General features: G+C 36.8%; 2 protein-coding genes across 2 annotated transcripts; both read left to right on the top strand.

The window, feature by feature from the left end:
* Window positions 1-1,909, top strand: LOC110922368. Its single transcript, XM_022166689.2, has 2 exons — window positions 1-1,135; window positions 1,215-1,909. Exons 1-2 carry the CDS (start codon window positions 1,046-1,048, stop codon window positions 1,665-1,667), a joined length of 543 nt encoding a protein of 180 aa, XP_022022381.1. The 5' UTR covers window positions 1-1,045; the 3' UTR covers window positions 1,668-1,909.
* Window positions 1,910-10,250: 8,341 nt separating this feature from the next.
* On the top strand, window positions 10,251-15,036 carry LOC110922919. Its single transcript, XM_035986126.1, has 4 exons — window positions 10,251-11,185; window positions 12,209-13,265; window positions 13,348-13,788; window positions 13,871-15,036. Exons 1-4 carry the CDS (start codon window positions 10,559-10,561, stop codon window positions 15,034-15,036), a joined length of 3,291 nt encoding a protein of 1,096 aa, XP_035842019.1. The 5' UTR covers window positions 10,251-10,558.
* Window positions 15,037-15,348: the final 312 nt, after the last annotated feature.

The following is a 15,348-nucleotide window of genomic DNA, read 5'->3' as shown; positions in this document are numbered from 1 at the left end:
ACATCCACAATTACACCGCCACCACCACCTCCACCTCTTTCTCTCCAGCTTCTCTCTCTCTCGTCGACTCATCTGATCGATTCCGATTGCTTTATCTTGTTTAGCAGCCATTAAAGAACTGAAAAAGGTTCGAATTCAGATCAAGATTAGTTGAAAGGTTCAAAGGTTGTATCTTTTTTACAGAAAATTTGTGGGTTTTTGTTGTTGTTTTCGATTTCAGTTGGAAATTTTCAGATGGGTTGTTTGAAATTGGGATCTTGAAATTTATAGTGATGATCAAGATTCGAGAAGATCCTGAAATTTATGGTGACGACTGACGAATTTGGCCGGAAAAAGGTATTTGGTCTGAAGGTGACGGTGGGTTTTGAAGTTGTTTGATTTCAAAAGTTAAGTGGTCGTTTTTTATGATTTTGAAGTTAAGTGGTCTGAAGGTTACGGTGGGTTTTGAAGTTGTTTGATTTCAAAAGTTAGGTTTATTGATATTGGATCTGTGTTTGAGTTTGATAGGTTAAAGTTTAGAAATTTGTTTGATTTTTTTTTTTTTTTGTGGGTTTAGAAGATTAGTGGATATTGAAGTTGTTACTTTTTTTCTAGCCAGATTCGTTTTTTTTTTTATTTTTTGTGACGGGTTTGAGTGGTGGTGGTGGTTTGGGCAGTGTAGTGGTGGTGGTGGTGGTTGTATTATGGTTTTTTTTCAGCTTATATCCAGCTTATAAAACAAACAGTATTATATTTTCAGCTTACAGACCTTCAGACCACATCTTCAGTTGCAGACATAAAATCAGCTGAAATAAGACTGCAGACAGTCTTTATCTAAAAAAAACAAACATCACCTAACAAACAAAAGAAAAGTGAAATTTTCAATATATTTTGCCCAATAATTATTATTATTATTATTATTATTATTATTATTATTATTATTATTATTATTATTATTATTATATTTAGCTGTGGTTAACACCTCAACCCCCCTCTATTTATCCCAATACTCAAACCTACCCATTCGTACCTGTATCTCACTTACTGACACTGTGATTGCAAAATCATGAACACCACCCAATCCCCCATTTTCTCTCTTCATGAGCCTCAACATTTCAGCGACTACGGCTTCGACTCTCAATTCGACTATTTCCAGGTCCCATTTCTCCCTTCACAACATCTGACTAATAGTCATAAATATAATAATAATAATCAATATCTCTTTACTTCTACAGGTGTTAGAAGAAGCAAGAAAACACAAACGTGAAACATGTTCATCCAGATCCAACATCGACACCCTCCATTTCAAGCTCCAAAAACCCGTTACTAAAGACGACAATAGCAAGAAGATTAAAAAGAGTCGTAAACGTTGGTGGAAACACGCCTTGCATTTTTTCAAACGCAAACGAACTGCCTCCCCACCGTCATCCAACGTTGTGTATGGAGACGGTGGGGGAGTTCGGGCGGTGTCTGGACCGGTGTATTTAGCGGAAAGTAGGAGTGGAAATTCCACTCCTACTTACCACCGTTTGTCCACTAGTAGGCCGTCGTCTGGACCACTAGCTGGAACAATTACACCGGTCCGGAAAGGTGATTTGGATATACCGTACGTTAGTTTGACTGAAGTCAACGTTGATCAAAGTTGCAAGATCTCGGCATCTCCCATGCCTATTTACTTGGTCACTTGACGCCGTTAGTGTGCACTTACTTTTTTATGTGTTAAAAGAATGAGGAAAGTGGAGATTGGTGGGAAATATGTGTTTCTTTCTGTCTTTTGGCAGAGGTTCGCTTTATTGTTAACTGAACTCATGCTTTGACTATAGTCATGTTGACCAATTTCTTGTTTGGGATATATTTTTTGGAGAAGTGATGATTGTAGTTCGGTTATGACAATATTTATATTATAGCATCAAGGTGTTTATTAAGATTACTTGTTGTCTTCTAGGTGAGTACTTGGATTTATCCTGTAATATTGTGGTTTAGGTGAGCAGTGGCTTGAGCGAGTTTTCAGTTTTTTTTTTTTTATCTTTATTATTTCTAAATTTGTAGTTCCCTCTTGGTCACGATCAAGTGGTAGTTGTCTCGTTAGCCCTCGTCGCCTTTGAGACCATTCAACCAAGTAGTTTAGTGTTACCATACCCGCTTCAATAATGAGATCGTCTTCTTCGAAAGAATCAGATGAAGAAAATACATTCCATTCCATTTTTTGTGAGAGCAATAGAGTTTTTTTTTTTTAAATATGGGAGAAATGTGTGACTTTCGGGCTTTATTTGTAAAATTTTTGTAATTTTTTTATTCAAAACAATGGCTCGGAATCCCACACCTCCAAAGGTCGAAAAACCCCGCTACCATACTCACCTTGGCTCGCTCGTGCCGGCCATCGTGGGGCACTGTTGTGGTGTTCGCGAGTCAGGTGGCCTTCGACGTGGCTAGCGCCGCCGATCACGGCTTCCACAACATGTAGTCTAAGGTATATTTCCTTATGCTTTATGTCCCACTTTGTGTAAAATGAAGTATTTAGAAGTAGGTTAATTAGCTATTTAAAAAAATCTTTATAAATAATCATGGTTGCAAAAAGTCGCTAGGCGCTCCCTAGTCGGATTCGAGAGTACTCGGGAAGTACTCGGCTTAGGCGGAGATTACTCGGGGAGTAATTGGCCTGGGAGACCAGTACTCGTGCCTCGGCAGCCTACCTTGTAGCGAGTACTCGGGGAGTACTCGGAGCCTAGGCGGGACTTTTACAACCATGTAAATAATTATGTTATACATTAACGATGTAGGTGTATACAGGGGCGGAACCACAATATAAGCAGCCATAACACGGGCTACGGCTCAACCCCGTATTTACAGTGTTATTTTTTTTTCGTTTTTATACAAAGAATATCCCTAAAAAATACAAGGATGCCACTAACCATAAAAATAGGATAGTATAACAGTGTAAATCTAATTCTTTTTACAAGCTCAAACATAATTGTTAATAGCCTATTAAGCTAGCCCATTAGTCCAAGACCAAAAATAATAATAAAAGAGGTCCATTTAATTGTTGATTATGGGGGCGCCAATGGGCCTGTTTTATACGCAATCGAATGGGCCCGGAATTTTTGAACAATGCCATGGTTTATGTAGTCGAAAATGATTTTTTTTTTCATAAAGTAAAAGTGGACGACGTGATGGAATGATTTTAAGCTATGAAAAAAAGAAAATGACAAATCTATTAGCTATTTGTTTTATTTTATTTATTTATTGCCTGTCTTTTAATATTGTATGATTGCACGGTAAAAAAAATTTTTTGAATACCTCTAATTTAATAGACTAGTTCCGCCACTGGGTGTATACATGTAGTGAATCGTCTAAACCGATACATTGTGACATTGTGTTAACCAATATTCAAGAACATGTCGGTATCTATTACTGAAATAGGATTAAGAAATGGAATACAATTTGTTGAGAACTCCCTTCACTAAACAAAGATGTGACATAGGCATAATGATAACTCTGGTTATTTTGTATTTTAATGAGCTAAGTTAGTAAGAAGAGATAAAAATGGACCAAGGCTAACTTCTTGAAAATTGTCTACAATGTATATTTTTAGTTATACATTCATTTACGTCGATTTTGTTTGAAAGCTTGTATTGTTATTGTAATGATTTAACTTTAAAGTCATTTTAATGCACTACTTATTATTTTATGCTCTTTGTTTTATTTTATTTCTTTAGTATTTTTCTACCTTTTTATTTTCTGTTAGTAATTAACAAAACTCTAATAAAACCTTAAAATGAAATACAGATCCAACAAGTTTTGACTCGTAAGCAAAAAATCATATTTGATAGTCTCATGCCTACCATTTTTCCTACAAAGTGTAAAAAGTTATAAAACATCATAATGTCAATCATAAAACACACTCAAAACACACAAATAACATAGTGAAGATTACTAAAATACCATATTTGCGGGTTTTGTGTTGTGTTTTGGATGATAAGGCTTTGATTATCAAATGACTAACATTAGTGTGTTTTATGTTGATTATCATGTCGTGTTTTATATTCATAGTTGTACGATGATGTGTTTGAAGTTTTTAAAGAGTGTTGGGGTTTGGATATTGTGTTTTAGTGATCTTCACTATGTTATTTGTGGGTTTTGAGTGTGTTTTATGGCTGAAATTGTGGTGTTTTATGACTTTATACACTTTGTAGAAAAAATGGACTTTATAGCCGAACCTCACCCTTATTTTGTATATGTTATAACTTTTTGAATGCCGTTTGCTTGGCACAAAAAAAAAAATTCAAATTTGTATCATGTAGAAATATCATTATCTTCAATTATTTTAGGAGCAATTCCAAGTTGAATCATATCATTTTTCTTCAAGTCATGCACACAAAGCATTGTACATTATGTATTATATATTAGAAACTTAAGTGTTAGAAAATTACAAATAAAATGGGTGAACTCATTTCATTTTTTATTTCCCTTTCTTTTTATAAAAAAACAACTTAGAGACGAACCCATTTTCGTTAGAGCTTATTTACCAAACTGTTTAGTTTTAATACAAACCGTTTAACCCAAACGTACATATTTTTTTTTACAATAAAGTTACTACTTTATACTCGATAGAAAAATTAGATAAAAATGACAGGCAAACAGACAAACGGCAACAAGAAAAAAAATAACAAACCATTATCTGAGCCGCCTGTTATTGCAGGCTTAAACTCGAGTCGCTTCCACAGTCAATCGCCTCTATATGCATGTAATATGCTTTGATGGTAATAAAAAAGAAAAAAAATACAGAAATGAACGAAATACAATGGGTATAACCGACAACCGATGCTATAGTAATATGAACAAACACCACATGTTACCTTTGATACCAGTGTTGGTCAAATATTGTTGGTTTTGTCCTACTTCATTAGATTGGGGCCCTTTGGCAGCGTACGTCATTCTTTAAATCCACTATCAATAACATTAAATAATAATATATTTTTTTAAAATCCATTTTATTTGGTTGTTCAAAGAAGGGCCCCCAAGGGACACCAAAAGCTTAACTAAGTGAATGAGTTATACATTCTGAGTGTGAGACATGTATGCATTATGTAAGCAAGACATGTGTTATGGTTAGTGATTGAAATATCGTCTTTAGTGGGCTACATCTAGGGCGTGGCCCACACCTCATGTTGGAGCCAGCTCGGAGAAATACGCCCACGCCACACAAAACGCCCCTTCAAGTGTGCAACTACCACACCCAACCCTCCACACACCATTGGCGCAGTGTTCACGCTGCACCCAAATCGGAAACCTACAAAAGCCATGCCACGTCGTTGCGATTCACACCCCTTGGCGTGGACAACTACATATGGTCTAAGAGTAAGGCCGGAGGGTGTGGAGGCGCCACCATGGCCACCTCAGCCCCTATAGCGCCACCCGGCGCCATCGGCCCACACCCAGCAAATTAACTAGGCGTTATGGGCATGGCTCCATCATGGTAACGAGGAGGAAGAAGTGTTCCGGTGGGGCCACATGCATTTCAACCAATACATTTTTTTTTAATTTTGTTTAATAAGGGGCTTTATTCCACACCCTGCAAGTTAAGGGAAGACGTTATAAAGCCCCCTAGCTGACGTGGATCATACGTGTCTTGATAAAGCCCCTAGGGGCTCCATCCCACACCCTCCAGCCTAAGTGATTTTTTTAATTGATTTTAACACAATTAATATACTTGACATGTACATAATTAACATATTTAATTTAAATATATTCAAGTGGTCATGACGTGACTTCCATCACGGCTCGTGGAACACTCACCCAGGGGTGGCGTGGTGTTCGCGCGAGCTTACAACTTTACGTGGCCCTCACCTCACTCACGCTAACACAGTATAACAAAAGCTCTTACTCCCTTTTCGGAGTTAATTATATCACATATTCCTTAACATGAGACACTGCTTTAAAAATGTTGGGGATCAAAGCACAACTCCAAGATTAAGTTTACATTTGAGTGTTTAGTGAATTAAAGCCATTAAATTTTACATTTTACATTTAGAACCTACATGCTACAGTCGTGTTGTATATGTATATATTAATTTTCAACTCGACGTAACTTATATTTTATCGTGTCATTATAAGGTTTATTTGTTACTATACAGGTACCATATCGTAGACAGTTTATTTTGTTTTTGGTACTTGTTAATTTGTATAAACATAATAAAGTGAAAGAAAGATAGAATCATATCAAGTGAATACATTACATTTCACAATCCCTCATTCTACTGTATTCCTTACATATTTCAACATTCAATTTAGTTTGTTTTTAAAATATATTATTGTCATTTTGAAAGTTAGAACCATAGCATTAATATAATGTATAATCAAATAAAAAAATTGAGACAACTACTATCTGGTATCCAGTAGATAATATCTACCATAGCAGGTCAAAAAAAAGATAATATCTACCATAGCAGCTAGAAAAAAGTTTTTAAGGTGGACTTTTAAAAGCCCAAAATATTCTTGGGCTTTATAGTTGTATCATATAGCATTTCATATTTTCATCCCCTGCGTCAAAATTATAAATATGAGATACATTATATTAATGTATGGTTCTAACTTTCAAAATGAAATTTCGGATATCCAAAATTCGGATGATATGAGATACATTATATTAATGCTATGGTTCTAACTTTCAAAATGAAATTTCGGATAACCAAAATTCGGACGATCGGATAGCCGAATATCCATTTTTTAATATTTTTTATTATTTATAATATTTGGAACCGGATATTTCGGATATCCGAATATCAATTTTCGGATATTTTCGAATACTTTGGATATTTTCAGATCGAAATCCAAAAATTTTTAAAATCACTATCAGAATCCGAAATTCAGATACCCGAATTTCGGATAGTTCGGATCGGATTTTCGGATACGGATATTTTTGAACAACCTTACTCATAGTACCGTTAGTTATTTGTTTTTAATTTCAGATTGCGGAATTATCAAGAAAAAACTCAACTAAAATGTGCTCGAATTAACTTTAGTAAAAGTGCTACGAATTGATTTGGTTTTAGCCAACCGGCTTGTATAACTTTTTGAGATGAGTTAAAACTGTCTCAAGTAAAATCCCCGTAAAAAACCTGAGTAAAGCATATAAGAGAGTCCAACACTCTATGTGTGGCCAGTTTGGTTTAACTCTTGTATCATTCATTCCTTTAAACGCTTCCTGTATGATTCGTGAAACTTTTGTATATATTTTGGAACGACATCCGTCATCTGGCCCTTATAAAGCCAACCTTCAATCATTTTTTTGACTATCATGGCATCTCTTTGTCTTTGAGTTATGCCATATTATCGTGGTGCTATCAAGTATGTAAATGTTCTACAACAATTACCCAAGCACCCAAATGTGTCACTTTTAACCACCACATTGAGTATTTGTGTATTGGGTTAAGTTATTCTACAAATACTCCTAATTGTAAGAAGTGTAAGAAGGATTTATAGAGTGACAAGTGTCCAATAACCTAAAATTAAACACACTACATCACCACCCAAAACCTAAGAGTGGAGGGTATAACCCTCGGGGACTTGTGCGGTGAGTAGAGTCACCGAATCGGTGACTATACCCTCGGTTTGGGGGCATTCGGTGAGGAGGAGTGATGATGTGAATTTCGGTGAGTGTTCACCGATTGAGGTGATTGATTTTTGACCGTTTTTTTAATTATTTGAACGTTATTTTTGACCGTTTTGTATTTTTTTCGACCGTTTGAATTTTGTATATAAATACCCATAATTTCAATCAATTTAAAATACACAACTCTTCTCCATCCAACTTTATTTTTAAAAAAAAAATCACTCCTATTTTTTCAATGGATGATATACCACCGCTATTCCTTCCAATTGATATTAGTGAAGACGATGATTCTTCCTCGAGCGATAATAGTTTAATTTTTTTTTTCCAAAATCTTATTAACGAAGCCGCTCAACTGGAAGACACGGGCACTTCTAGAAAAAGGAAAACTGTCCATCGAGATCGAGTGAAATGTCACGACAACCTTACGAGAGATTATTTTGTCGAGGAGCCCGTATTCAACGAAGATGTTTTTCGTCAAAGGTTTCGTATGTCCAAAAGGTTGTTTTTAAAAATTTTGAGTGACGTGCAAGCGAATAACTCGTGGTTTCAAGACGCCGCGGATGCTAGTGGTAGGAAGAGTTTTACATCGATTCAAAAAGTTACTTCGACGATTAAGCAACTAGCAACCGGTAACGCTCCAGACGAGTTCGACGAGTATTTAAATATGTCCACAAGGACTTCCCGAGAAAGTCTAGAATATTTTTGCGAAACGGTATGTAATTTATACGCTTCTTAGTTTTTACGTAGACCTACTAGCCACGACGTTGCGCTCTTGTACCAAGCTCATGAGGAGAAACATCACCTTCCTGGGATGTTGGGTAGTCTTGATTGTACACATTTTGTTTGGAGAATGTGTCCAACGGAGTTGCGGGGTCAATATATGAGGGGGGATCACAGTCACCCGACAGTTATGCTAGAGGCGGTGGCCTCTCAGGATTTATGGATTTGGCATGCTTTTTGTGGTCCAGCAGGTTCACAAAACGACATCAACGTGCTCCAACAATCTCCGTTATTTCTTACTGAGCGAAATGGAACTGCACCAAAATGCCCATTTTACGTGAACAACCACTTGTACAAGCGTGGATACTATCTTACTGATGGAATCTAACCTACTTGGTCCGTGTTTGTGAAATCATTTCCGTATCCTCACATTGTGAAAGAAAGAAGTTCAAGAGGCAACACGAGGCGGCAAGAAAAGAAAATTAGGATGGTCGTTATGCGTTCTACGAGTGTTAAAAAAATTAGGATGGTCGTATATGCGTGCATTATTATGCATAATATGATTCTAAAGACGACGGAAACGCGATTGCACCGGTACATATTCGGGATCCTCCAGTCGAGCCCGTTTTCGAAGACACTGCTTATAACGAGCTCATTGATGAAGATACGCATTATAGACTAAAATATGATCTTGTGGAGCATCTTGGAGAACAAGATTTACCCACCTTTTAGCGGATTCCGACGACGAATAGTTAAATTAGGTTTTTTTTTATTTTTATTTATATTTTAAATTAGTTTTTTTAAATTTATTTTTATATTTTTAATTAGGTTTTTTTTAATTTATTTTTATATTTTAAGTTAGGTTTTTTTATGTAATGCGTTTTTTTTAATTAAAAGTACCTTTGTTTTTATATTTTTTAATATGTTTTGTTTATTTATGAATAATTTCTAAAAAATAAAAAATATATAACTTAAACACCCTAAGGTGTTTGACTATACCCTCTGATTGAGTGCAAAATGGGGAGTGGAATGGGGAGTTAATATGGCATAATATTATTGGCTAGGATTTCACTCAAACACCCTAAGGTGTTTGACTATACCCTCCACCCTAAGCACCCACCCCACCCCACCCCACCACCACCCAAAAACTTAAACCCCCCACCCCCCTCCACCCAAAAACCTACCCCTTCCCCCACCCCACTCGGCAAAAAAAAAAAAAAAAAAAAAAAAAAAAAAAAAACTATACCTCACCAAAAAAACCTAACGCCCCACCCCCACTCACCAAAACCCTAAAAAAAACCTAACCCCCCACCCCCAAAAAACCTAAAAAAAAAATCCCCCCCCCCCCAAACCTAACCCCCTACCCCCCACTACCACCCAAAAACCTAACCTACCACCCCTCGGTTAAAAAAAATTCGGGGTGGGTGATTGGGGGGGGGGGGTTTAGGTTTTTGGTGGTAGTAGATATTTAAGTTTTTTTTTTTTTTTTTTTTACTGGGTTTTTTTAGAAACATTTGTACCCTTCTTACAATTAGAATTTTTTGTATTTGATCCTAATCCTTTATGTATTAACCACCACATTGAGTATTTGTGTAATTTACTCATTAATAACTTATAATAAAATATAGAAACTACACTTACTCATTAATAACTTATAATAAATTATAGAAACTACACGATGGAAGTATGTTTCGAGCAAGATTTTGGATGACCCAGGGGTTATTTTTAAAAATTGTTAGCGGATATAAACACCAAATTTCAATGGTTACAAGAAGGGATAGGCTAGGGTATGAAAAGGCTCTCACTATCTGCACACCAAGCCAGGCTATCTGCACATTTAGGGTTTAGATACGCTGCGTATTGACCAATACGCAGCGTATAGGGTTACCTGAATACGCTGCGTATTGACCAATACGCAGCGTATATAAGTGGTAGGTACACGACCAGACAGTCAAACCTAGTACCATGTCAAATCAGTCTTAAATAGGGTGCGTATTGATCAATACGCAGCGTATTGACAGACTGATTTGACCTGATACGATGTTGTCCAGGGCACGTGAATAAAGTAATACGGTGAGTAGGGATCAATACGCTGCGTATTGACATGCCAGATGAAAGTCTATTTATCCCTCCATTCATGTCTGTTACCCATCATCCGACATATACTTTGCTTTCCTTTTCATATACTTTGCTTTCCTTCATCTTCTTCTTAAGTAAATTGTTTGTTTTTTGTTCAACCTTGTTAAAATGTCATCATTTTGGAAGGATAATTATTTCGGTAATCGCTATTCTAACGACACATGGGGATCAAATGCTGCCAATGAGGAGGAGGAGGTTGTGTCTGGAGTCCCTGTTGATCAAGAAACACAGTTGCCAGACTTGAACAAGACTCCCACTCCACCTGTTGATGAACCAAATTACCCGGTGCATCAAGTGTGTCCAGATTACGGATACGGGTATGAATCTTCGTACGTGCAACAAAGTGGATACGGTGCTGAGAATGCACCTGTTGATGAACCAAATTATCCGGTGCATCAAGTGTGTCCAGATTACGGATACGGGTATGAATCTCCGTACGTGCAACAAAGTGGATACGGTGCTGAGAATGCACCTGTTGATGAACCATATTACCCGTCGCAGCCATCGTATCCGGGTTATGGGGTATACGGGGACGAAGGTGGATACGGAAGTTACAGTGGATACGGTGGTGATGGTGGATACGGGGGTGAAGGTGGTTACAGTGGATATGGGGGCTACAGTGTATACGACAGTGTATACGATAGATATAGGGATGAAGTTGGATATGGTTATGAGTCCCGTAACACATCACTTTATGAACCATCTACCCCGAGCAATCCATTTCAAGTAAATGAGGTATCATTATTATTATAGTTAAAAATGATATAATTATAATAATTATTATTATTGTTAAAATACTTTAATTATAAATATAATTATAAATATTATTATTATTATTATTATTATTATTATTATTATTATTATTGTTGTTGTTGTTGTTGTTGTTAAAAATATTATAATTAATTAACAAAATAATTATAAGATTTAGTAAATAAACAAGTTAAGAAAGTTAAGTTAATAAACAATTTATTTTTCTTCTCTAAATAAATAAATTAATAAAAAATATTTTAAATAAATTAGTATTGTAAATAAATAAAAGAATCATGAAATTGATTTTTAGTTAAAATGGTTAGTTTAAACCTAACTTAGTTAGTTAAATCATAGTTAAAATGGTTAGTTTAAACCTAACTTAGTTAGTTAAATCATAGTTATATCCTAACTAGGTTAGCATTTAATACAAGGGACCACTAACTGAGTTAGAGAACTCAGTTAGTCCAGTTAAGTGCCAAAAACAAAAAAAAGTCCCTGAAGTTTCAAATTTTACGAAAATAGTCCCTGAAGTTTCCAAAAATTGACAAAACAGTCCCTGAACTTTCGAAAATTGACAAAAATGGTCCCTGAACTTTCGGAAATTACAAAAATGGTCCCTGAACTTTCGAAAATGGACAAAAATGGTCCCTAAACTTTCAAAAATTGGCAAAAATGGTCCCTGAACTTTCGAAAATTGACAAAAATGGTCCCTGAAGTTTCTAAAATTGAAAAAAATGGTCCCTAAAGTTTCTGAAATTGACAAAAATGGTCCCTAAAGTTTCTAAAATTGAAAAAAATGGTCCCTAAAGTTTCTAAAATTGAAAAAATGGTCCCTAAAGTTTCTAAAATTGAAAAAAATGGTCCCTAAAGTTTCTAAAATTGAAAAAAATGGTCCCTAAAGTTTCGAAAATTGACAAAAATTAGTACCTGAAGTATGAGTTTCGATTATATTATTATTATTATTATTATTATTATTATTATTATTATTATTAACGTAACCTTTTTTAGCGTTTCATGTCTCTAACTGATTTGAAGAATTGGGTACAAGAAACGGGAAAGGATAATGGTTACGTAATTGTTACCCGCCGATCAAAAAATATTGGCGGTACTACTGGGATGGTATGGCTTGTGTGCGACCGTAGTGGTGAACACCGTAGTAAAGCAACAGTTAGGAAAGCTGGTAGCAAAAAAATCGGCTGCCCGTTTTCATTACTCGCCATCCGGGACGTGACGAACGACACGTGGGAGTTAAAAGTGGACTGTGCGAACCATAACCACGAACCTACGACGAGTCTGTTGGGCCACGCTTTTGTGCGAAGATTCACTAAAGCCGAATACAAGCTAGTGGAGCAGCTAACTGCTCAAAACATGGAGCCACGTATCATATTTCAAACCCTAAGAAAGCAGTTCCCCGACAGCCTGCACGTTCAGAAAGACGTGCAAAATGCGGTACAAAAAATTAGAGCGACAATAATGGACGGAAAGAATCCTATTCAGGCACTGGAAAGCCTGCTGCATGACCGCCGATTCATTTACGACACCCGACAAGATCCCAAAACAGATGTCGTAACAGAGATTTTCTTTGTTCATCCTTATTCAATCACTATGTGGCGTGCATTCCCGCACGTGATGTTGATCGACGCGACCTACAAAACAAACCTCTACAACATGCCATTTGTCCAGGTTGTGGGTATGACGTCGACTGGGAAGTCTTTTTGTATCGCACATGCCGTTATTTGTAAGGAACGAAGGGGTAACTACGTGTGGGTGCTTGAGCGGATCAAGTCAATATTGCATGAATGTATGATGCCGCGTGTGATAGTCACGGATAGGGAGCTTGCCCTGATAAACGCGTGTTCTAAAGTATTCCCGAACGCAAAAAGGCTTCTATGCCACTTTCACATCCAACAAAATATAGCTAGAAAGTGCAAGGAAGGGTTCGATAAAGAAGATTGGGGGAAATTTATGTCGTACTGGCGGACATTGTGCGAATCTTCATCAGAGCCCATGTACAAGTACAACTTGGAGAAAATGTATAACCGACTCGTGGTTGCCAACCGAGAAAGTAAGTGTTCCTTCAACAAACGACTCACCCAATCTATTATATTTCACACACGCTTTTACATTTCATTATTTTATTTTTACAGGTGTCTATGATTACGTCTACGAAAACTGGCTCAAAGACTATAAAGAAATGTTCGTTTATGCGTGGACCGATAAGTGTCGCAACTTTGGTCAGCGCACCACCAACAGAGTTGAGAGCCAGCACGCAAATTTAAAAAGATACATTACGCGCGGGAGTTCATTGGAGCGAATAGCAAGATGCATCATTGATATAGTTGAAACTCAGTATGATGAAATACAAAAAAGTTTCACTGAGAGCATCGAAAAAACGATGAACCACCATAGACACCGAATGTTGGACAACCTACGTGGAAAGGTTTCCCATGAAGCACTTGATTTGCTGGAAAAAGAGCTACTGAGGAAGATGGATGTGTTGCGGAAACTTAACGCATCATGTGGTTGCCATATGTGGCTTAGCAAAGGATTGCCGTGTGCTTGTAGACTGGAAAACTACAACCGTACAGGTAAAAAATATTAAAACAACAAACCTTTTGTTATTTTGTACGATTTAGCTGTTTCTCACACCGTATTAACTTAACTGTGCAGGGCGTATAATACAACTCGACGAGATAGATGTATTCTGGCGCAAGCTTGACTTGCTCCCTTGTAAACTGGTAGACGAGGAGGTCGATATTGTAGCAGAGCTCAATAATGTGCGGCAACATTTAGAGGCGCAGTCCCCCGTTCAACAAAAGAGTATGCTTTCAAAGATAAAAGCGGTTTTCACCCCAAAATCGTCAACCAAGAAACCACCGATCGTCCAGCAAAACACTCGCGGTCGGCCTACATCAAAGAAAGTACAAGAAAGGCTAGATGAAGCTGCGAGGTTAGACCAAGCTGCGAGATACAGCTCCTATGGCGATGACAGCAACGTAATTACCGCTTCCCCCAAGCATAAGTACGATTTACCCCGACACAGCTCATACGTACCGTCAGAGGGCTCTCGTCGAACTGGTTCGTTTGTGAAGTCTGAAAAACCTAAAATGCAACCAAACAGTTCAACAAGTTCTAAAAAGAAGGAGACGAGGGATGATAAGGTTTTTCCATTAATAAAAGGGGACGAGCACTTGTTATGCATTAAGAGGTTTAAGAATCAAATTCCATCAGAGTTTCGCTCTTACATATCGCGTATACAAGATGTGACCCCAGACGGTCATTGTGGGTACAGGTCTGTGGCTGTCGGGTTAGGTTTTACGGAACACGCATGGCCCAATATTCGTAGAGATTTACTACTGGAGATTGACCATAACAAACCGCGTTGGAAGCATGTATTCGAAACATATAACGAAGGAGACTTTAAACGAATACGTAAGAGCATCGAATGGCATTCAGTGAAAGGGTGCGATGAAAGTCACTGGATGGAAATGCCCCACGTAGGGCTTCTCATAGCGCAAAGGTATAATATTGTCCTCCACGTGCTAAGCATTGAATGGAGCTCTACCATCTTCCCATTAACGGATGCCCCACTAGATCCACGACCTCAAGCGATAACGCTTGTACATGTTCACGGGGGACACTTCATACATGCTAAGTTGGAAGGAGACTACCCCATGCCTTTAGTGAACCCGATGTGGTCGGCACATCGATCAATAGCTGCGAAACGGTGGGAAGAAATGTATACACCGCAGTTAGAGCACTACTACGAGTTAATGCATCCTAAATCAGACCGAGACAAAGACAGAGAACCGAGTTTAAATGTTATCGAAGATTAAGCGGAAACTTGTAATTTTGTAAATTGTAGAAATTTTTTAATTTATAAAGTTTTTATCATTTTTAATTCATTTATAATTTATAATTTATAATTTATAATTTATAATTTATAATTTATAATTTATAATTTTTAATTCATTTATAATTTATAATTTATAATTTATAATTTATAATTTATAATTTATAATTTTTATAAACATAATTTTTGGATTATTTTTACTTTCTCTAAATACAAACCAAGAAAAAAAAAAAAAAAAAAGGTCTTCTAAGGTGCGTAGGGAACCCTACGCATCGTATGTTATCCAAATTACAAT

This window comes from Helianthus annuus, chromosome 17 (assembly GCF_002127325.2).
Source record: "Helianthus annuus cultivar XRQ/B chromosome 17, HanXRQr2.0-SUNRISE, whole genome shotgun sequence".
NCBI lineage: Eukaryota > Viridiplantae > Streptophyta > Magnoliopsida > Asterales > Asteraceae > Helianthus > Helianthus annuus.
This window is presented reverse-complemented; position numbering and strand designations above follow the sequence as displayed.

Bases quoted from the DNA above. Each gene is read 5' to 3' on its own strand.
- LOC110922368 (XM_022166689.2), top strand. From the start codon at position 1,046: ATGAACACCACCCAATCCCCCATTTTCTCTCTTCATGAGCCTCAACAT. The intron at 1,136-1,214 runs GTCCCATTTCTC...TTACTTCTACAG, and splicing joins CTCAATTCGACTATTTCCAG to GTGTTAGAAGAAGCAAGAAA.
- LOC110922919 (XM_035986126.1), top strand. From the start codon at position 10,559: ATGTCATCATTTTGGAAGGATAATTATTTCGGTAATCGCTATTCTAAC. The intron at 11,186-12,208 runs GTATCATTATTA...AACCTTTTTTAG, and splicing joins ATCCATTTCAAGTAAATGAG to CGTTTCATGTCTCTAACTGA. The intron at 13,266-13,347 runs GTAAGTGTTCCT...TTATTTTTACAG, and splicing joins CGTGGTTGCCAACCGAGAAA to GTGTCTATGATTACGTCTAC.